Source organism: Somniosus microcephalus, chromosome 24 (genome assembly GCF_052327205.1).
Source record: "Somniosus microcephalus isolate GS21.2 chromosome 24, FLI_Smic_1.0, whole genome shotgun sequence".
Taxonomy (NCBI): Eukaryota; Metazoa; Chordata; class Chondrichthyes; order Squaliformes; family Somniosidae; genus Somniosus; species Somniosus microcephalus.
Genome location: NC_141010.1, coordinates 1,791,382 through 1,815,893, shown reverse-complemented (window position 1 = coordinate 1,815,893; position 24,512 = coordinate 1,791,382). Strand labels below are relative to the sequence as shown.

General features: G+C 52.1%; 1 protein-coding gene across 1 annotated transcript in view; it reads right to left on the bottom strand.

Moving 5' to 3' along the window:
* The window catches only part of LOC147100949 (cyclin-dependent kinase 12-like), an 84,567-nt gene that overhangs the window by 19,117 nt on the left and 40,938 nt on the right, over positions 1-24,512 (bottom strand). Inside the window, exons 3-8 of the mRNA XM_085966054.1 lie at positions 19,036-19,212; positions 17,641-17,780; positions 13,594-13,764; positions 6,803-6,992; positions 6,409-6,465; positions 134-235 (exon numbers count right to left, since the gene is read on the bottom strand). Coding sequence (XP_085822180.1) covers positions 134-235; positions 6,409-6,465; positions 6,803-6,992; positions 13,594-13,764; positions 17,641-17,780; positions 19,036-19,212 — 837 coding nt within the window. The remainder of the gene's footprint in view (positions 1-133; positions 236-6,408; positions 6,466-6,802; positions 6,993-13,593; positions 13,765-17,640; positions 17,781-19,035; positions 19,213-24,512) is intronic.

The following is a 24,512-nucleotide window of genomic DNA, read 5'->3' as shown; positions in this document are numbered from 1 at the left end:
TCCATTGTACCAGTTACATATGGCAATAAAATAATCTTGAATCTTGAATATATTTTGAAAAAGAATAAATAAGCCTTTGCCAGATGGACGTGTCCAATCCTCAGTCCCAGTTACCCACGTGTCAGCCACTTACCCACAGCTCCAAACATCGATGGCCGGAGAGTATCGCTCCTCCCCCAGCAGCAGCTCCGGAGGTCGGTACCACAGTGTGATGACTTTGTTAGTGTACGGACGGCTAGGACAGAAACGTTGGAGAATTGAGGTGCTTCTCTCTGAACAAAGCGGCAATATTCTACATCAATGCTATTCTATTAATGCTGACTCCACAAAGGTCAAAGCACAAAGAGTCACTCAATGTCCACTGCCCGTCAGCACATCCGGAGCGCAATCCGAGCGCATCCGGAGCGCAATCCGAGCGCATCCGGAGCGCAATCCGAGCGCATCCGGAGCGCAATCCGAGCGCATCCGGAGCGCAATCCGAGCGCATCCGGAGCGCAATCCGAGCGCATCCGGAGCGCAATCCGGAGCGCAGTCCGAGCGCATCCGGAGGGCAGTCCGAGCGCATCCGGAGGGCAGTCCGAGCGCATCCGGAGCGCAGTCCGAGCGCATCCGGGGCGCAGTCCGAGCGCATCCGGGGCGCAATCCGAGCGCATCCGGGGCGCAATCCGAGCGCATCCGAGCGCGCAATCCGAGCCTATCCGGAGCGCAATCCGAGCCTATCCGGAGCGCAATCCGAGCCTATCCGGAGCGCAATCCGAGCGTATCCAGAGCGCAATCCGAGCGTATCCGCAGCGCAATCCGAGCGTATCCGGAGCGCAATCCGAGCGCATCCGGAGCGCAATCCGAGCGCAATCCGAGCGCAATCGGAGCGCAACCGGAGCGCAATCCGAGCGCAACCGGAGCGCAATCCCAGCGTATCCGGAGCGCAATCCGAGCGTATCCGGAGCGCAATCCGAGCGTAACCGGAGCGCAATCCGAGCGTAACCGGAGCGCAATCCGAGCGTAACCGGAGCGCAATCCGAGCGTAACCGGAGCGCAATCCGAGCGTAACCGGAGCGCAATCCGAGCGTAACCGGAGCGTAACCGGAGCGCAATCCGAGCGCATCCGGAGCGCAATCCGAGCGCATCCAGAGCGCAATCCGAGCGTATCCGGAGCGCAATCCGAGCGCATCCAGAGCGCAATCCGAGCGTATCCAGAGCGCAATCCGAGCGCATCCCGAGCATATCCGGAGCGCAATGCTGCCTGGGATTTGTAGGTGGTCACCTCAAGTAAACGTTCCAGTCAGTGTCAAAACAACTGAAATATTGCAGGTTTTTGGCAGGAATACCCAGGTGAAAGGGGGTGGGGTCTCAGCAGCCTTCAATGCAGTGAGAATTGGATTTCTGACACACTTGGAACATCTGTTCCCGGCAGACTGGAAAACTGCTAATGTAACACCCTTATTTAAAAAGGGCAGTAGACAGAAGGCTGGAAACTATAGACTGGTTAGTCTAACATCTGTGGTAGGTAAAATTTTGGAGTCCATTATTAAGGAGACAGCAACAGGACATTTGGATAATCATAATTTAATAGGACAAAGTCAGCATGGTTTTATGAAGGGGAAGTCATGTTTGACAAATTTGCTGGAGTTCTTTGAGGAAGTAACGTATAGGGTGGATAAAGGGGAACCAGTGGACGTAGTGTATTTAGACTTCCAAAAGGCATTTGACAAGGTGCCACACAAAAGATTATTGCTTAAGATAAAAAATCACGGGATTGGGGGTAATATTCTGGCATGGATAGAGGATTGGCTATCTAACAGAAGGCAGAGAGTTGGGATAAATGGTTCATTCTCAGACTGGCAATCAGTAACTAGTGGTGTTCCGCAGGGGTCAGTGCTGGGTCCCCAACTCTTTACAATCTATATTAACGATTTGGAGGAGGGGACCGAGTGTAACATATCAAAGTTTGCAGATGATACTAAGATGGGAGGGAAAGTAGTGAGTGAGGAGGACATAAAAAACCTGCAAGGGGACATAGACAGGCTACGTAAGTGGGCAGAGATTTGGCAGATGGAATACAATACTGGAAAGTGTTAGGTTATGCACTTTGGCAGGAAAAATCGTAGAGCAAGTTATTATCTTAATGGCAAGAAACTGGAAAGTACTGAAGTACAAAGGGATCTGGGGGTCCTGGTGCACGAAACTCAAAAGGTTAGTATGCAGGTGCAGCAAATGATTAAGAATGCCAATGGAATGTTGGCTTTCATTGCTAGGGGGATAGAATATAAAAATAGGGAGGTATTGCTTCAGTTGTACAAGGTACTGGTGAGACCGCACCTGGAATACTGCGTACAGTTTTGGTGTCCATACTTAAGAAAGGACATACTTGCTCTCGAGTCAGTACAAAGAAGGTTCACTCGGTTAATTCCGGGGATGAGGGGATGGACATATGAGGAGAGGTTGAGTAGATTGGGACTCTACTCATTGGAGTTCAGAAGAATGAGAGGCGATCTTATTGAAACATATAAGATTGTGAAGGGGTTGGATCGGGTGGATGCGGGGAAGATGTTCCCGATGATGGGTGAAACTAGAACTAGGGGGCATAGTCTTAGAATAATGGGCTGCTCTTTCAAAACTGAGATGAGGAGGAACTACTTCACTCAGAGGGTGGTAGGTCCATGGAATATGCTGCCCCAAAAAACTGTAGAAGCTACATCATTACATAAATTTAAAACAGAAATAGACAGTTTCCTAGAAGTAAAGGGAATTAAAGGTTACGGGGAGCGGGCAGGAATTTGGACATGAGTCCAGGTTCGGATCGGTCATGGCCCTGTGGGTAGTGGAGCGGGCCCAGGGGCCGTGTAGCCTGATCCTGCTCCTATTTCGTGTGTCTAATTCTGTTAGATTCAGGAGATGGTTCTGTGATAGTAGATTGGCGGTTAGGATCAGATCAGCCATGATCTTATTGAATGGCGGAGCAGGCTCGAGGGGCCGATTGGCCTACTCCTGCTCCTATTTCTTATGTTCTTATGTACTTCCGAGAGGACATGGCAAAAAACTGCCCCAAAATCCAAGATATTTAGGTCTTAATTCAGTGATCTGACTCACAGCAACTGTGTGGGAATGGATTAATGCGGGCAGCTATCCTGCATCTGGCCTGCAACATAAATGTCGTCAGACTCTCTAACGCAGATTGGGAAATTTTTATCTGGATCAGTGTCAGTATCCAGCACAGGCCTGAAGTTCAGTCCGAGTTCGCTGATCTAAACTGGGGCGGCAGCAGGTCTGAGGAACTGTGGCGAGGGAAGGGGCCACTCACGGAGTGTGTGTGACACTAGTCACTTCTGTTTTGGAATTTTCAATTGACCCCCAACCTCAACAGCTTCTTGGGAGCGAGAGTTCCAGATTTCCACTACCCATTGTGTGAAGAAATGCTTCCTGACATCACCCCTGAACGGCCTGGCTCTAATTTTAAGATTCTGCCCCCTTGTTCTGGACTCCCCCCACCAGAGGAAATAGTTTCTCTCTATCCACCCGATCAACTCCTTTAAACATCTTAAACACCTCGATCAGATCACCCCTTAATCTTCTGTATTCCAGGGAATACAAGCCCAGTCTGTGTAACCTGTCCTCGTAATTTAACCCTTTTAGCCCCGGTACCATTCTGGTGAATCTGCGCTGCTCCCCCTCCGAGGCCAATATATCCTTCCTGAGGGGCGGGGCCCAGAACTGAACCCAGTTACTCCAGAGGGGGTCTGACCAAGGCTCTGTACAGCTGGAGCATCCCTTCCTCCCCTCTGTATTCCAGCCCTGGAGATAAAGGCCAACATTCCGTTCGCCTTTTGAATTATTTTTGACCCTGTCCACCAGTGTTTAGTGATTTCTGAACTTGGGCCCCTAACTCTCTCGGCTCCCCCACAGCTCCCAGATTCTCCCCGTTTAGGAAACACTCTGATCAATATTTCTTAGGTCCACAGTGGGCGACCTCACACTTCCCCACATTGAACTCCATCTGCCACAGTTTTGCCCCCTCACTGAATCTATCAATGTTTCATTGCAACTTCCTGCTCCTGTCTACACTGCCTACTGAGCCACCGAGCTTGTTTTGTCAGTAAACTTATACACACGGCTCTCTATTCCTTCATCTAAGTCATTTATAAATATATAGTGAAAAGCTGAGGCCCCAGTACAGGTCCCTGGGGACACCACTCGTCAAATCCTGCCATATTTTAGCTGTAAGGTCCCCATGTCCAACTTGGGGTAGTCGGTGAGAAGAATTTATGCAATATTCCTTTAACAGCTTTTACTGATTGTAACCTCACACAAGCCCTGTGACTTTCCCACTCCCACAGTGGCTATTAAAGATACCTCGATACTATTTGTAGGGAGTTCTCCCGGTGTCCTCCTTCAAGCAAAACCACGAAAAACAGACTGGCTGCTCATTCAATGCATTGTTGTTTGTGGGACGTTGCTGCCTCGCTTGCCTACATAACAGTTACTGTGGGTGTCACTGGCAAGGCCGCATTTATTGCCCATCCCAAGCTGGTGGTAGTGAGGCTTCCCCTTGAACCACTGCAGCCCTTCTGCTAATGGTGGTGGGTTGGGAATTACAGGAATTTGACTCAGTGACAATGAAGGAATGGTCGTGTATGTCCAAGTCAGGAGGGTGTCCATTATTAAGGAAGCAGTAACAGGACATTTGGATAAGCATAATTTAATCGGACAGAGTCAGCATGGTTTTATGAAGGGGAAGTCATGTTTGACAAATTTGCTCGAATTCTTTGAGGATGTAACAAACAGGGTGGATAAAGGGGAACCAGTGGATGTGGTGTATTTGGACTTCCAACAGGCATTTCACAAGGTGCCACACAAAAGATTACTGCACAAGATAAAAAATCACAGGATTGGGGGCAATGTACTGGCATGGGTGGAAGATTGGCTATCTAACAGAAAACAGAGAGTGGGGATAAACGGTTCATTCTTGGGTTGGCAATCAGTAACTAGTGGTGTTTCGCAGGGGTCAGTGCTGGGGCCCCAACTCTTTACAATCTATATTAACGATTTGGAGGAGGGGACCAAGTGCAACGTATCCAAGTTTGCCGATGATACAAAGATGGGAGGGAAAGCAGTGAGTGAGGAGGACATAAAAAACCTGCAAAAGGACATAGACAGGCTAAGTGAGTGGGCAGAAATTTGGCAGATGGAATATAATATTGGAAAGTGTGAGGTTATGCACTTAGGCAGAAAAAAATCAAAGAGCAAGTTATTATCTAAATGGAAAGAAACTGCAAAGTGCTGCAGTACAAAGGGATCTGGGGGTCCTGGTGCATGAAACACAGGTTAGTATGCAGGTACAGCAGGTGATCAGGACGGCCAATGGAATCTTTGCTTTTATTGCAAGGGGGATGGAGTATAAAAGCAGGGAAGTCTTGCTTCAGTTATACAGGGTACTGGTGAGGCCACACCTGGAATACTGCGTACAGTTTTGGTTTCCATATTTAAGAAAAGATATACTTGCTCTCGAGGCAGTTCAGAGAAGGTTCACTCGGTTGATTCCGGAGATGAGGGGGTTGACTTATGAGTCTCTTAGAATAAGGGGCTGCCCTTTCAAAACTGAGATGAGGAGAAACTTCTTCACTCAGAGGGTGGTGAATCTATGGAATTTGCTACCTCAGAGAGCTGTGGAAGCTGTGACATTAAATAAATTTAAAACGGAGATAGACAGTTTCCTAGCTGATAAGGGCATTAGGGGTTACGGGGAGCGGGCAGGGAAGCGGACGTGAGTCTAGGTTCGGATCAGCCATGATCCTATTGAATGGCGGAGCAGGCCCGAGGGGCCGTATGGCCTACTCCTGCTCCTACTTCTTATGTTCTTATGTGTTCCCATGATGATGTTGTTATTATCCTGCTTGGCGGTAGAGGTCGCGGGGCTTGGAGGTGCTGTGGAATAAACTTGGCGAGTTGCTGCAGTTCATCCTGTAGATGGTGCACACTGCAGCCATGGGTGGGGGAGGGGGTGGATATTGTATCTAGCAGCAGCAGCACCAAACAATGTGCAAGTCTTAACAAACTGTAAGCCTCTACGTCAAAGCTAGATTCGGAGAGGAGACGAGGAGGTACAAACATTAAGGATAAATTTGTTCAACAACACATTCGGCTCTGTTGAACAGCGTCAGGCAGCAGGTGGCCAGAGCCCAGAACAAGCATTGCTGGAAGATCCTCTCCCACACGGTGGTGACGAGTGGGTGTCTCTGACGACCTGTATGGGCACCGATTAACGCCATTACTAAAAATCCCACAGGCTCCGTGGAAAGTATCCTGCAGCCTCACATACCAAAATATCAAGAGACAGCAACACTCCGTCTCCGTTCACACACGCTCGCCGCCCCGCTCGCGCACACAATAGCACCGTGGCAGGCAACTCACCTCTCCTCGGAGTTGTACAATCGCGCCAAACCAAAATCCGCCAGCTTGATCTGTCCACTGGATAAAGGGAACAAGCAGTTAGATAGCAGTTTCCACCCGCCCCTCCACACCCCCACTAGCCCCCCAACCTACTCCCCCCACACCTACACCACCCGCCCTCCACACCCCCCAGCCCCCCAACCTACTCCCCCCACACCTACACCACCCGCCCCCCGCACCCCCACTAGCCCCCCCAGCCCAACCGACTCCCCCTACACCCACACCAACCCCCACTACCCCCCAACCTACTCTCCCCCACACCACCCACCCACCCACCCCCACTACCCCCCAACCTACTCTCCCCCTGCACCCACTCCACCCCCACCCCCACCCCCCCCACCTTGCAGGTTGGTACCTGTTGTTGAGGAGTATGTTGGAACATTTAATGTCACGGTGCAGGAAGTTCTTCTTATGACAGTAATCCAGGCCGTCCATCAGCTGCCTCATGAAGGATTTGATATGGTCCTCAGTGAAATGCACCAGGCCTGACTCCAGGAGACCCATCAGGTCGTGGTCCATGTATTCAAAGACCAGGTAGAAGGCCCCTGTCATAAACATCCCATTAGATTAGTGATGGAGACAACACGAGCAAGCGAACTGTCACCATTTATTCAGCACAGGGACGCTCGCAAGAAAATTACTTGTAAACTGTAGCATGAGATTCTCAAATAGTTACAGCTGTAATTTTAAGTGTTAGCTCGGGTCAGTTAGTGTCACCCTTCCCCACGAACCCGTTACTGTGGGATCAAACCCCACTGCAGGACTCGAGCCCATTATCTGGGCCGACACCTCAGTGCAGTACTGAGAGTCTTTCAGATCACAACGTTAAACCTGACAGCCGCTCAGCTGCATGTTAAAGATCCCGTGACACCAGATCAGGGAGTTCTCCCGGTGTCTCACCCAACACCATTAGAAATGTATTAACTGCTCATTCATTTCCGTGCTGCAGGTGGGATCCTCAAACAGTTGCAGAAAGAGGTGGACATTTCCGGCTAGTCAAAATTCTGAAAAGGTAAAGGTTTCCCGATCTCCTGGAGCTGTGCTGGATTGCCGGAGAGATGGAGGGTAATCTCTCTCACGGGAGAGGTCAGGAGGGGGTGAACATGTCGAGCCTGCACCGCTGTATGGATGGTGTGAACATCATTTATTTTCGCACCCTGTTTTTATATGGCCATACGCAAAATAGCCCAAGTTCTGAATCCATTAATGAGCAGCTACAGTGTTTACACACTGGGCCCGATCCCTGGGCCCACACACTGGGCCCGATCCCTGGGCCCACACACTGGGTCCGATCCATGGGCCAGATCCCTGGGCCCACACACCGGGCCCGATCCCTGGGCCCACACACCGGGCCCGATCCCTGGGCCCACACACCGGGTCCGATCCCTGGGCCCACACACCGGGTCCGATCCCTGGGCCCACACACCGGGCCCGATCCCTGGGCCCACACACTGGGTCCGATCCCTGGGCCCACACACTGGGCCCGATCCCTGGGCCCACACACTGGGCCCGATCCCTGGGCCCACACATTGGGCCCGATCCCTGGGCCCACACACTGGGTCCGATCCCTGGGCCCACACACTGGGCCCGATCCCTGGGCCCACACACTGGGCCCGATCCCTGGGCCCACACACTGGGCCCGATCCCTGGGCCCACACACTGGGCCCGATCCCTGGGCCCACACACTGGGTCCAATCCCTGGGCCCACACACTGGGCCCGATCCCTGGGCCCACACACTGGGTCCGATCCCTGGGCCCACACACTGGGCCCGATCCCTGGGCCCACACACTGGGTCCGATCCCTGGGTCCACACACTGGGTCCGATCCCTGGGCCCACACGCTGGGCCCGATCCATGGGCCCACACACTGGGCCCGATCCCTGGGCCCACACACTGGGTCCGATCCCTGGGCCCACACACTGGGCCCGATCCCTGGGCCCACACACTGGGTCCGATCCCTGGGTCCACACACTGGGTCCGATCCCTGGGCCCACACGCTGGGCCCGATCCATGGGCCCACACACTGGGCCCGATCCCTGGGCCCACACACTGGGCCCGATCCCTGGGCCCACACACTGGGTCCGATCCATGGGCCAGATCCCTGGGCCCACACACTGGGCCCGATCCCATGGCCCACACACTGGGTCCGATCCCTGGGCCCACACACTGGGCCCGATCCCTGGGCCCACACACTGGGCCCGATCCCTGGGCCCACACACTGGGTCCGATCCCTGGGCCCACACACTGGGTCCGATCCCTGGGCCCACACACTGGGCCCGATCCCTGGGCCCACACACTGGGTCCGATCCATGGGCCAGATCCCTGGGCCCGATCCCTGGGCCCACACACTGGGTCCGATCCCTGGGCCCACACACTGGGTCCGATCCCTGGGCCCACACACTGGGTCCGATCCCTGGGCCCACACACTGGGTCCGATCCCTGGGCCCACACACTGGGTCCGATCCCTGGGCCCACACACCGGGTCCGATCCATGGGCCAGATCCCTGGGCCCACACACTGGGCCCGATCCCTGGGCCCACACACTGGGTCCGATCCATGGGCCCACACACTGGGCCCGATCCCTGGGCCCACACACTGGGCCCGATCCCTGGGCCCACACACTGGGCCCGATCCCTGGGCCCACACACTGGGCCCGATCCCTGGGCCCACACACTGGGTCCGATCCCTGGGCCCACACACTGGGCCCGATCCCTGGGCCCACACACTGGGCCCGATCCCTGGGCCCACACACTGGGCCCGATCCCTGGGCCCACACACTGGGCCCGATCCCTGGGCCCACACACTGGGTCCAATCCCTGGGCCCACACACCGGGTCCGATCCATGGGCCAGATCCCTGGGCCCACACACTGGGTCCGATCCCTGGGCCCACACACTGGGTCCGATCCATGGGCCCACACACTGGTCCCGATCCCTGGGCCCACACACTGGGTCCGATCCCTGGGCCCACACACCGGGTCCGATCCATGGGCCCACACACTGGGCCCGATCCCTGGGCCCACACACTGGGTCCGATCCCTGGGCCCACACACCGGGTCCGATCCATGGGCCAGATCCCTGGGCCCACACACTGGGCCCGATCCCTGGGCCCACACACTGGTCCCGATCCCTGGGCCCACACACTGGATCCGATCCCTGGGCCCACACATTGGGCCCGCACACTGGATCCGATCCATGGGCCAGATCCCTGGGCCCACCACTGGGTCCGATCCCTGGGCCCACACACGGGGCCCACACACTGGGTCCGATCCATGGGCCAGATCCCTGGGCCCACACACTGGGTCCGATCCATGGGCCAGATCCCTGGGCCCACTACTGGGCCCGATCCCTGGGTCCACACACTGGGTCCGATCCCTGGGCCCAGATCCCTACAGTCCACACACACTGGGCCCAAAGACAAACACTACTGTATGGCCATTGCTACCACAACTGTGACCTCAGAAAATAGAGTCATAGAGTTATACAGCACAGAAAGAGGCCCTTCGGCCCATCGTGTCCGCGCCGGCCATCAAGCCCTGTCCACTCTAATCCCATTTTCCAGCACTTGGTTCGTAGCCTTGTATGCTATGGCATTTCAAGTGCTCATCTAAATGCTTCTTGAATGTTGTGAGGGTTCCTGCCTCTACCACCCTTTCAGGCAGTGAGTTCCAGATTCCAACCACCCTTTGGCTGAAAAAGTTTTTCCTCAAATCCCCTCTAAACCTCCTGCCCCTTACCTTGAAACTATGCCCCCTGGTTATTGACCCCTCTACTAAGGGGAAAAGTTCCTTTCTATCTACCCTATCTATGCCCCTCATAATTTTGTACACCTCAATCAGGTCCCCCCTCAGCCTTCTCTGGTCTAAGGAAAACAACCCCAGCCTGTCCAGTCTCTCTTCATAGCTGAAGCGCTCCAGCCCAGGTAACATCCTGGTGAATCTCCTCTGCACCCTCTCCAATACAATCACATCCCTCCTATAGTGTGGTGACCAGATCTGCACACAGTATTCCACCTGTGGCCTAACTAGTGTTTTGTACAGCTCCACCATAACCTCCCTGTTCTTATATTCTATGCCTCGGCTAATGAAGGCAAGTATCCCATATGCCTTTTTAACCACCTTACCTACCTGTCCTGCTGCCTTCAGGGATCTATGTACATGCACACCAAGGTCCCTCTGATCCTCTGTCTTTCCTAGGGTCCTACCATTCATTGTGCATTCCCTTGCCTAGTTAGTCCTCCCAAAATGCATCACCTCACACTTTTCAGGGTTAAATTCCATTTGCCACTGTTCTGCCCATCTAATCATCCCGTCTATATCGTCCTGTAGCCTGAGGCTTCCCTCCTCGCTATTTACCACCCCACCAATTTTCGTGTCATCTGCGAACTTACTGATCCTACCTCCTACATTCATATCTAAATCATTAATGTACACTACAAACAGCAAAGGACCCAGCACCGATCCCTGCGGTACACCACTGGACACAGGCTTCCAATCACAAAAACAACCTTCGACCATCACCCTCTGCCTCCTGCCACTAAGCCAATTTTAGATCCAATGTGCCAAATTGCCCTGGATCCCATGGGCTCTTACCTTCTTGACCAGTCTCCCATGTGGGACTTTGTCAAAAGCCTTACTGAAGTCCATGTGGACTACAGCAACTGCACTACCCTCATCCACACACCTAGTCACCCCCTAGAAAAATTCAATCAAATTGGTTAGACATGATCTCCCCCTGACAAAGCCATGCTGACTATCCTTGATTAATCCTTGCCTCTCCAAGTGGAAACTAATTCTGTCCCTCAGAATGTTTTCCAATAATCTCCCTACCACTGATGTTAGGCTCACTGGCCTGTAATTCCCTGGTTTATCCCTACTACCCTTCTTGAATAATGGTACTACGTTAGCTGTTCTCCAGTCCTCTGGCACCTCCCCTGTGGCCAGAGAGGTTCTGAAAATTTGTGTCAGAGCCCCTGCAATCTCCTCCCTTGCCTCACACAGCAGCCTGGGATGCATCCCGTCAGGGCCTGGGGATTTATCCACCTTTTAGCCTGCTAAAACCACTAGTACCTCCTCCCTCTCAATACTAATTTGTTTAAGTATATCACAATCCCCCTGCCTGATTTCTATGCCTACATCGTCCTTCTCCATAGTGAACACAGTTGCAAAATATTCATTTAAAACCTCACCTACATCTTCCGGCTCTACACACAGATTGCCACTTTGGCCCCTAATGGGCCCTACTCTTTCCCTGGTTATCCTCTTGCCCTTAATATACTTATAAAACACCTTGGGATTTTCCTGTATTTTGCCCGCCAGTGTTTTTTCATGCCCCCTTTTCACTCTCCTAATTTCTTTTTTTAAGTACCCCCCCTGCACTTTCTATACTTTGTATCTGCCAAAAGCCTCCCTTTTTTTCCTAATCCATTCTTGTATATCCCTTGACATCCAGGGTTCCCTGGGTTTGTTGGTCCCACCCTTGACCTTTACGGGAACATGTTGGAGCTGCACTCTCTCTTATTTCCTTTCTGAAAGACTCCCACTGCTCTGATGTGGATTTTCCTACAAGTAGCTGATCCCAGTCCACTTTGGCCAGATCCTGCCTTATCATATTAAAATCGGCCTTCCCCCAATTTAGAACCTTTATTTCCGGTCCCTTTTTTGTCCTTTTCCATGACTACCTTAAATCTCACCGAATTATGGTCACTGTCACCAAAATGCTCTCCTACTGACACTTCTACCACTTGCCCGGCTACATTCCCTAGAATTAGGTCCAGTACCGCCCCCTCTCTTGTAGGACTTTCTACATGCTGGCTCAAAAAGCTCTCTTGGATGCACTTTAAGAATTCCGCACCCTCTAAGCCTCTCACACTCTGACTATCCCAGTTAATATTGGGGAAGTTGAAATCCCCTACTATTATGACCCTATTATTCCTACACTCTCTGAGGTTTGCCTACATATCTGTTCCTCTATCTCCCCCTGACTGTTTGGGGGCCTATAGTACTCTCCCAGCAAAGTGCTTGCCCCCCTTTTGTTTTTAAGTTCTACCCATATGGCCTCATTAGAGGAACCTGCTAAGATATCATCCCTCCTTACAGCAGTAATTGACTCCTTGATTAATATTGCGACACCCCCTCTTCATTTACACCCCCTTCTGTCTCGCCTGAAGTTCAACACCTTCAATTCATCTGCCTTACTCGCAAGACTCCTTGCATTAAAATAAATGCCATTCAGCCTTGCCATACTCCCTTGTGCCATTCCATATTTGCTCTGCCTTCCAGGCTGACTTGCTTTTTCCTCTATATTTGGCTGTGCATCACCCCCTACTATAGCTCCACTCCGTATCCCATTTCCCCCCGCCCCCCCCCCCCAAACAGTGCTAGCAACCTCCCCGCAAGGATGTTGGTCAAGTCCCGGTTCAGGTGCAACCCGTCCGACTTGTACAGGTCCCACCTTCCCCAGAAGCAGAGCCAGTGATCCAGGAAACTAAAGCCCTCCCTCCTGCACCAACTCTTTAGCCACGCATTCATCTGCTCTTACCTCCTATTCCTATACCCACTAGCACGTGGCACCGGGAGTAATCCAGAGATTACAACCTTTGAAGTCCTGCTTTTTAATCTGCTACCTAGCTCCCTAAATTCTTGTTGCAGGACCTCATCCCTCTTTCTACCCATGTCGCTGGTACCAATGTGAACCACGATATCTGACTGTTCGCCCTCCCCCTTCAGAATGCCCTGCAGCCATTCAGTGACATCCTTGACCCTGGCACCAGGGAGGCAACATACCATCCTGGAGTCAGGTCTGTGGCCACAGCAACGTCTCTCTGTTCCCCTTACGATAGAATCCCCTATCACTATTGCTCTCCCACTCTTTATCCTCCCCTCCTGTGCAGCTGAGCCACTCGTAGTGCCACGGACTTGGCTCTTGCTGCATTCCCCTGAGAAACCATCTCCCCCATCAGTATCCAAAACTGGTCACTGCTCCCACATCTCACACAACATCACTTTTCAAAGAAGTTGAACCATAACAACTTGGTACTAACTGCATTGCGAGTAATTGGTAATGGTGAAAGTGGGCACTCAATGCTTTGGGTTACAAGAACGAGCTCCTCTGAAACCTCCGCTCCGCGCTAACATCTATTCATGTACCTTTATCCTTCTTGAAGTCCAGTGCATCTTGCTTGTCTGTCACAATCTCCTTCATGTTGACCACACTGGTGTGAGTGAGCTGACGAAGGATCTTGATTTCTCGAATGGCCGTGATGGGAAATCCCTCCTTTTCATTATCCAGCCGGACCTTTTTAAGAGCAACCATCTCACCTATCAGAAGAGAAAGAGTTTCCATTATCCGACTGGCCAGTCACAGGGGAAGTACAGTCCCCAGCGCTTATAGAGGCTGCATTGTGCCCGCTTTACACCATGGCTGGAGTAACGCTGTTACAGTCCCCACAGCACAGGAATTTTGTAGATCGCTATTGAATAAACTAGATTCCATTCAATGCAACTAGCTTTATTTAAACTTTAGTCAGTGCCAAGTACAAACTGTGACCTCACACCATTTAAAGGGGATTCGATTAGACGGTCTCAACTACACAAAAGGAAACTGAACTCGAACCATGTGTTATTTCTTTCTGACACAAGGTCATCGACCTGAAACGTTAACTCTGTTTCTCTCTTCACAAATGCTGCCTGACCTGCTGAGTATCTCCAGCATTTTCTGTTTTATTTCAGATTTCCAGCATCTGCAGTATATTCTTTTTGTGTTATTTCTTTCTGGTTGTTCTTGTATTCACTGTACCTTAACAAGGTGTGAACTAGTGAATAAGCACAACTACTTCTGCCTGAAATAAACGGAGCGCTTAAAACATTTTAACCTGCAACTTTGAAATTGATATTAATGCAAATTGATTATCGCTTTCTGACTGATACAAGCTACTGCCCATTTTAAGCAGGGACCGTTTACGTGGTGGGGACTGTACTGTACCATGGACTAACCCAGACACAGGGGATCCAAACCCAAGTACCATGGAGTCAAACGGCAGTGCTAAGCCATTGCCCCACCCAGCCCAGACACTTTAACAGTGCTGGTAGTTCAGAGTGAAAGCCTTCACTAGCTCACCTGCTCTACAAAGGATGATCATCTGTGAGGTTAGTTTGTACAGTACTATAGTCTAACATCTGTTGTTGGGAAATTACTAGAGTCTATAATTAAGGATAGGGTGACTGAACACCTTGAAAATTTTCAGCTGATCAGAGAGAGCCAGCATGGATTTGTAAAGGGTAGGTCGTGCCTGACGAAACAGATTAAATTTTTTGAAGAGGGGACTAAAGCAGTGGACAAGGGAAGGTCTATGGATGTTATTTATATGGATTCCAGAAGGCATTTGATAAAGTCCCTCATAAGAGACTGTTAACTAAAGTTGAAGCCCATGGAATTGAGGGCAAATTATTGACCTGGTTAGGAAATTGGCTGAGCGGCAGGAGACAGAGATTAGGGATAATGGGTAGCTACTCGAATTGGCAGGATGTGACTCGTGGTGTCCTGCAGGGATGTGTGTTGGGGCCTCAACCATTCACTGTATTTATTAACGACTTAGATGATGGGATAGAAAGCCACATATCCAAGTTTGCTCATGACACAAAGATAGGCGGCATTGTAACCAGTGTAGATGGAAGTATAAAATTACAAAGAGATATTAACAGATTAAGCGAATGGGCAAAACTGTGGCAAATGGATTTCAATCTAGGTAAATGTGAGGTCATCCACTTTGGACCTAAAAAGGATAGAACAGGGTACTTTCTAAATGGTGAAAAGCTAAAGACAGTGGAGGTCCAAAGTTACTTGGGGGTCCAGGTACACAGATCATTAAAATGTCATGAACAAATATAGAAAATAATCAAAAAGGCTAATGGAATGCTGGCCTTTACATCTAAGAACATAAGAAATAGGAGGAGTAGGCCATTTGGGCCCTCGAGCCTGTTCCGTCATTCAATAAGATCATGGCTGATCAGATCTTAGCCTCAACTCCACTTCCCCACCGCTCCCCATAACCCTCGACTCCCCTGTAGCTCAAATATCTGTCCATTTCCGCCTTGAATATATTCAATGACTCCGCCTTCACAGCTCTCTGGGGTAGATCACCTCTCATTCTTCTAAACTCCAATGAATATCGGCCCAACCTGCTCAACCTTTGCTCATAAGACAACCCCTTCATCTCAGGAATCAACCTAATGAACCTTCTCTGAACTGCCTCCAATGCAAGTATATCCCTCCTTAAATAAGGAGACCAAAACTGTACACAGTACTCCAGGTGTGGTCTCACCAGCGCCCTGTACAGTTGTAGCAGGACTTCCCTACTTTTATACTCCATCCCCCTTGCAATAAAGGCCAACACTCCATTTGCTTTCCCAATTACTTGCTGTACCTGCATGCTAACTATTTGTGTTTCATGTACGAGGACCCCCAGATCCCTCTGTACCGCAGCGTTCTGTAGTCTCTGTCTATTTAAATAATAATTTACTTTTTTATTCTTCCTACCAAAGTGGATAACCTCACATTTTCCCACATTATACTCCATCTGCCAAATTTTTACCCACTCACTTAGCCTGTCGATATCCCTTTGCAGACTCTGTGTCCTCCTCACAACTTGCTTTCCCACCTATCTTTGTATCATCCGCAAATTTGGCTACAGTACACTCGGTCCCTTCATCCAAGTCATTAATATAGATTGTAAATAGTTGAGGCCCCAGCACTGATCCCTGTGGCACCCCACTAGTTACAGCCTGCCAACCTGAAAATGACCCATTTATCTCAACTCTGTTTTCTGTCAGTTAGCCAATCCTCTATCCATGCTAATATATTACCCCCAACCCCATGAGCTCTTATCTTGTGCAGTAACCTTTTATGTGGCACCTTATCGAATACCTTCTGGAAATCCAAATATACTACATCTACTGGTTCCCCTTTATCCATCCTGATCGTTACATCCACAAAGAACTCTAGGAAATTTGTCAAACACGATTTCTCTTTCATAAAACCATGTTGACTCTGCTTGGCTGTATTATGATTTTCTACATGTCCTATTACTTAATGGATTCCAGCATTTTCCCAATGACAGATGTTAGGCTAACTGGCCAATAGTTTCCTGCTTTCTGTCTCCTTTCTTGAATAGGGGAGTTACATTTGCGGTTTTCCAATCCGCTAGAGGACTAGAATAAAAAGGTGTAGAAATCATGCTCCAGCTGTACAAAGCCCTGGTTAGACCACACCTGGAGCACTGTGAGCAGTTCTGGGCACCACACCGTAGGAAGGATATACTGGCCTTGGAGGGAGTGCAGCGTGGGTTTACCAGAATGATACCTGGACTCCAAGGGTTAAATTACGAGGAGAGATTACACAAACTAGTCGCGGAGGGAATGGTAGCATTGTGGTTATGTTACTGGACTAGTAATCCAGAGGCCAGGACTAATGATCCAGAGTCTGTGAGTTCAAATCCCACCACGGCAGCTGGGGAATTTAAATTCAGTTAATTAAATAAATCGGGAATTATTACTAGTATCAGTCATGGTGACCATGAAACTACCGGATTGTCGTAAAAACCCATCTGGTTCACTGATGTCCTTTAGGGAAGGAAATCTGCTGGTCTGGCCTATAGGAGTCAACGACTAGGGGACATAGCCTAAAAATTAGAGCCAGACCTTTCAGGAGTGAAATTAGGAAACACTTCTACACACAAAGGGTGGGAGAGGTTTGGAACTCTCTTCCGCAAACGGCAATTGATGCTGGGTCGTTAATTTTAAATCTGAGATTGATAGATTATTGTTAACCAAAGGTATTAAGGGATATGGGTCAAAGGCGGGTATATGGAGTTAAGTCAGAGATCAGCCATGATCTCATTGAATGGCGGAACAGGCTCGAGGGGCTGAATGGCCTCCTCCTGTTCCTATGGTGCTATGATCACAGTCCAGCGGGCTTGGTGACCAGAGTGCAACTTCTGACCTGCAGCAATAAGCAGCTGGCTGAGGGCCGCAGAAACAATCCATCAACACACAAACACTCGAGAGGTAATTCCCCCACCCACCAAAACACAAAGCAATGAAAATCGCAACTCTTGAACACAGAAATTTCCCCCACAAAACACAATGTTCTGTAGCGCCTGTATGTCAGAAAGCACTAGCTTCTGAATCACCAGTTACCTGTGTCCTTATCCTTGGCCTTGTAAACTTGCCCATACGTCCCTTCACCAGTGATTCCAATGATGTCGAATTTATCCACACACCGCTTGCCCCAGTCGCTCTCAGTCTCCTTTTTCTCACCATAGCGGGGGCAACAGATTCTTTAAAAAAAAGTTCATAAAATTGTGAGTGGCAATAATAACCAACCAGTACCGACAGCAGTAAACCCTCCCGTCGACAGCAATATGTCCAATATTTGCACCTCTTCTCCTGAAGGTGACTCTGACTGGGGTACAGTTCCACAGACACTGACTCTCACTGGGGTACAGTTCCACAGACACTGACTCTCACCGGGGTACAGTTCCACAGACACTGACTCTCACTGGGGTACAGTTCCACAGGCACCGACTCTCACTGGGGTACAGTTCCACAGACACTGACTCTCACTGGGGTACAGTTCCACAGACACTGACACTCACTGGGGTACAGTTCCACAGACACTGACACTCACTGGGGTACAGTTCCACAGACACTGACTCTCACTGGGGTACAGTTCCACAGACACTGACTCTCACTGGGGTACAGTTCCACAGACAACGACACTCACTGGGGTACAGTTCCACAGACACTGACTCTCACTGGGGTACAGTTCCACAGACACTGCCTCTCACTGGGGTACAGTTCCACAGACACTGACCCTCACTGGGGTACAGTTCCACAGACACTGACTCTCACTGGGGTACAGTACAGTTCCACAGACACCCACTCTCACTGGGGTACGGGTCCACAGACACTGACTCTCACTGGGGTACAGTTCCACAGACACTGACTCTCACTGTGGTACAGTTCCACAGACACTGACTCTCACTGGGGTACAGTTCCACAGACACTGCCTCTCACTGGGGTACAGTTCCACAGACACCGACTCTCACTGGGGTACAGTTCCACAGACACTGACTCTCACTGGGGTACAGTTCCACACGCACTGACTCTGTACCTGGGGCCTCCAGGATTTGCCCTCATGGAAGTGAACTGTTTCCTGCATCTGAGAAAGTGCAGTTTGACAGAAAAGGAAAGCGCTGATGGAGCCAGTGTGCAGACAGCACCTTTCCCCATTCGTACACAGGGCCGACAGGTTACAGAAATCCTGACCCAGCATTCCACCTCCAATATCACTGCTCTGTCTTGCAGATGTTAATGGGATCCCACAATGCGGCTGATCAGGACAATGTTATATCACAGTCTGATTCACGGTGATACTCCACATACAACCCATGTAATCCGTACAGTTAAGAAAGATCCCGACTCCCAGCCTGAGCGACAAATTACAGAAAGTTCCCTTCAGAAAACCACTGCAAGCACTGGCCCAACATCAGTGGGATGTAACTAAGCTCTCATTCCCTCCGATATGCTTACTTGGGCCTCTTTTTAAGGGCTGGTTGAGGCGGAGGTGGGGTCGTCTGCTCCGGTGAATCTGGCGGCGAGGGGTCTGTTCCCGGCAGCTCCGGGGGGAGTGGGAGGTCTGCCAGTAAATGCCGTGTTCTTTGGTCTCTGTCTTTCTTGGCAGGTTTTACAGGATGGATCTCCTTAGGACTGAAACAGAAACAGTGTTACAGCACGGGGGGGGGGGGGCATTAATACAGGACAGCACGGGGAGACCGTGGGGGGGGGTACTAATACAGGACAGCACGGGGAGACCGTTGGGGGGGGGGCGCACTAATACAGGACAGCATGGGGAGAGTGCCGGGGGGGGGGGGGGGCACTAATACAGGACAGCACGGGGAGACCGTGGGGGGGGGGGCACTAATACAGGACAGCACGGGGGAGACCGCTGGGGGGGGGGCACTAATACAGGACACCACGGGGAGACCGTGGGGGGGGACTAATACAGGACAGCACGGGGAGACCGCGGGGTGGGGGGGGGGGCACTAATACAGGACAGCACGGGGAGACCGTGGGGGCACTAATACAGGACAGCACGGGGGAGACCACTGGGGGGGGGGGGCACTAATACAGGACAGCACGGGGAGACCGTGGGGGGCACTAATACAGGACAGCACGGGGAGACCGCTGGGGGGGGGGGGGGCACTAATACAGGACAGCACGGGGAGACCGTGGGGGGGGGGGGGGCACTAATACAGGACAGCACGGGGAGACCGTGGGGGGGGACTAATACAGGAGAGCACGGGGAGACCGTGGGGGGGGGGGGCACTAATACAGGACAGCACGGGGAGACCGTGGGGGGGGACTAATACAGGACAGCACGGGGAGACCGTGGGGGGGGGGACTAATACAGGACAGCACGGGGAGACCGTGGGGGGGGGGGGGGGGGGCACGAATACAGGACAGCACGGGGAGACCGTGGGGGGGGGGGGGGGGGGGGCACTAATACAGGACAGCACGGGGAGACCGTGGGGGGGGGGGCACTAATACAGGAGAGCACGGGGAGACCGCTGGGGGGGGGGGGGTCACTAATACAGGAGAGCACGGGGAGACCGTGGGGGGGGGGGCACTAATACAGGACAGCACGGGGAGACCGTGGGGGGGGGGCACTAATACAGGACAGCACGGGGAGACCGTGGGGGGGGGGGGGGGGCACTAATACAGGACAGCACGGGGAGACCGTGGGGGGGGGGGCACTAATACAGGACAGCACGGGGAGACCGCGGGGGCACTAATACAGGACAGCATGGGGAGACCGTGGGGGGGGGGGGGGGGCACTAATACAGGACAGCACGGGGAGACCGCGGGGTGGGGGGGGGCACTAATACAGGACAGCACGGGGAGACCGTGGGCACTAATACAGGACAGCACGGGGAGACCGCGGGGGGGGGGGGGTCACTAATACAGGACAGCACGGGGAGACCGCGGGGGGGGGGGGCACTAATACAGGACAGCACGGGGAGACCGCGGGGGGGGGGGGGGGCACTAATACAGGACAGCACGGGGAGACCGCGGGGGGGGGGGGGGCACTAATACAGGACAGCACGGGGAGACCGCGGGTGGGGGTCACTAATACAGGACAGCACGGGGAGACCGCGGGGGGGGGGGTCACTAATACAGGACAGCACGGGGAGACCGCGGGGGGGGGGGGGGCACTAATACAGGACAGCACGGGGAGACCGCGGGGGGGGTCACTAATACAGGACAGCACGGGGAGACTGCGGGGGGGGGGGGGGGCACTAATACAGGACAGCACGGGGAGACCGCTGGGGGGGGGGGGGGGCACTAATACAGGACAGCACGGGTGCAGAATCCCATCATATCTGGTAAAGGTACTTGGCCAGGTTTGACTTGGTACTTTTGCTTGTGGGGGGCAGGGGGGGAGAGAGACTGGCTCCCACTATATCCCAGGGTCAGCAATGGCCTTTCACCCTCTGGACCCCTCCTACCCCATTAACAGCAGGCAATGCTTCACAGTGAATAGCAATAAAAAAACACAATGTTAAGGATCAGTTGTGATCACATTGCAACGTATCTGGAACAGAGAGAAACACATGAACTGTAATCCATTGTACTACATAAGGATCTCAAAAAAGATTTTCACCATGGACCTCCAATCCCTCTGCACCTCCATGCATGACCAGGACAGCATGAGGTTGGTCCGCTTCTTCCTTGAACAGAGGCCCAACCACTCCCCATCCAGCACCACCCTCCTCCGCCTGGCTGAACTTGTTCTCACATTGAACAACTTCTCCTTTGACTCACTTCCTCCAAGTAAAAGGTGTTGCTATGGGAACGTACATGGGCCCTAGCTATGCCTGCCATTTCGTGGGATATGTGGAACATTCTTTGTCCCAAGGGGACTCCAGTCCCCTCCCTCACCTCTTTTTCCATAAGAATATAAGAATTAGGAGCAGGAGTAGGCCATACATTGATGTATGGTACATTGATGCCTGTATCAGTGCCATTTCCCACTCTCACTCGAACACAAACATTTCATCAACTTTGCTTCCAATTTCCACCCTTCCCTTGCCTTCACATGGTCCATCTGCGACTCATCCCTTCCCTTCCTCAACTTCTCGGTCTCCATTTCTGGGGATAGGCTATCGACAAACATCCACTATAAGCCCACTGACTCCCACAGCTACCTTGATTACACTTCCTCCCACGACTCTATTCCATTCTCCCAGTTTCTCCGTCTCTGTCGCATCTGTTCTGATGATGCCACCTTCCATACCAGTGCTTCCGATATAACTTCCTTTTTCCTCTACCATGGTTGACAGGGCCCTCGACTGTGTCCGTTCCATTTCCCGCACTTCAGCCCTCACCCCTTCCTCTCCCTCCCAGGATTACGATAGGATTCCCCTTGTCTTCACCTTTCACCCCACCAGCCTCCACATTCAATGATCATCCTCCGCCACCTCCAGCATGATCCTACCACCAAACACATCTTCCCCTCTCTTCCCCTTTCAGCATTCTGAAGGGACCGCTCCCTCCGTGAAACCCTGACCCACTCCTCAATCACCTCCAACAGTCCCCTCCTTTCCCACGTCACCTTCCCGAGCAAGCGCAGGAGATGCAACACCTGCCCTTTTACCATCTCCCTTCAAACATCGAGGGCCGTGAACAGGCCTTCCAGGTGAAACAGCGATTTACTTGTACTTTTTTCAATTTAGTATACTGTATTCGCTACTCACGATGGGGAGACCAAATGCAGATTCAGTCCACAAGTGTGGCCCCAAGCTTCCGGTCGCCTGTCACTTTAATTCTCCGCTCCACGCCCACTCTGACCTCTCCGTCCTCTGTCTCCTAGACTTCCAATGAAGCTCAACGTAAACTCGACGAACAGCACCTCATTTTTCGAATAGGCACTTTACAGCCTTCCTGACTCAATATTGAGTTCAACAATTTCAGACTATAACCACTGCTCCCATTTTTTTGGATGTCAGTTTTGTTGATGATTCTGATATTCCCATTTCCACCTCCTCGAGACCCGTCTTTTGTTTCTTTACTTGTCCCATTTCCATCTCCTTTTGCCTCGCACCATCATCCCCTTTGTCATTTAATCTCTCCTGCCTTCCACCCTATCACAGACCTTCCCTTTGATTCATTCCTCCCCTCCTCCCTTTCCCTGGCTCTGTACTTGCTTAAAACCTGTTTTTTTCCAGTTCTGATGAAAGGTCATCGACCTGAAACGTTAACTCTGTTTCTCTCTCCACAGATGCTGCCTGACCCACTGAGTATTTCCAGCATTTTCTGTTTATATTTCTTAAAAAGTAGTTGTTGGGACCATGACAGTATCATAACAAAGGATTCCTAATCTGTGCCTGATCATCAAGGAATGCTGCACAGTTTCTCCCCCCGCCCGAGTTACAGTCTCTCCCCCCCCGCCCGTGTTACTCTCTCTCCCCCCCCCCCACCGAGTTACACTCTCCCCCCCCGCCCCCGTATTACTTTCCCCCCCGTGTTACTCTCTCCCTCCGTGTTACTCTCCACCCCCCCCCCCGAGTTACACTCTCTCCCCCCCGTTACTCTCTCCCTCCCCCCCGTGTTACTCTCCTCCCCCGTGTTACTCTCTCCCCCCCCCCCCGAGTTACACTCTCCCCCCCCGCCCGTGTTACTCTCTCTCCCCCCCGTGTTACTCTCTCCCTCCCCCGTGTTACTCTCTCCCTCCCCCCGCCCGTGTTACTCTCCCTCCCCCCCCATGTTACACTCTCCCTCCCCCCCCCGTGTTACACTCTCTCCCCCCGCCCGAGTTACACTCTCTCCCCCCGCCCGAGTTACTCTCCCTCCCCCCTGCCCGTGTTACACTCTCTCCCCCCGCCCGTGTTACTCTCCCTCCCCCTGCCCGTGTTACTCTCCCTCCCCCCGCCCGTGTTACTCTCCCTCCCCCCCGCCCCGTGTTACACTCTCTCCCCCCGCCCGTGTTACACTCTCTCCCCCCGCCCGTGTTACACTCTCTCCCCCCGCCCGTGTTACACTCTCTCCCCCCGCCCGTGTTACTCTCTCCCCCCCCGCCCGTGTCAGACTCTCCTCCCTCCCCCCATGTTACTCTCTCCCCCCCCCGACCACCCCCCTCGAGTCAGACTCTCCCCCCGCCCGTGTCAGACTCTCCCGCCTGTTGTAGAGCCTCTCCCTGTTACTCCCCCGCTTTAGGAGTCCTGACAGTTGCAGATTGCTCTCAAAGAGCAAAGCACAGCTGTGTGAAGGACTGGGAGCAGCTAGTCACAGCTAAATATAGACAATTACTTTTCAAACCTGTATACAACGTTACACGATAAAAGGGTTAGCTCTGCACCAAGAGGAATCTGATGAGCTCCGTTTCTACAGCCAGCTTCTGAACATCACCACACCCGTGTCCCCCAGGTCGCCCCAGCGTTACTTCTACCAGGTGCGATGCTTTTTTATAAACACATGCAATTTTTTTGGAGCAATTGGCTGCACCCTTTGCGTGGCTGACTGCACAGGAATGAGTGTTTATCACATATCACCTCTGCTCTCTCACATATCAACGTGCCACCAGTTGTTGCTGTGAGCTGTCTGCTCTGGGTTTATTGCCTTATTTCAGACAGCTCATTATAAGCCAACTCACCAGTCCACTGCATCCATGCGATGAACTCTCAACTCCTTTTACAAACAGGGCAGAGAGAAGATGAGACACAATCGAGCACAGAATTCCAGGTCTGGATCGGAGGTGTACACTCCACCTTAGATCAGTCTAAACACAGCACCGCGCGGTACTGGAGTAAGATCAGTCTAAACACGGCACCGCGCGGTACTGGAGTAAGATCAGTCTAAACGCAGCACCGCGCGGTACTGGAGTAAGATCAGTCTAAACGCAGCACCGCGCGGTACTGGAGTAAGATCAGTCTAAACGCAGCACCGCGCGGTACTGGAGTAAGATCAGTCTAAACGCAGCACCGCGCGGTACTGGAGTAAGATCAGTCTAA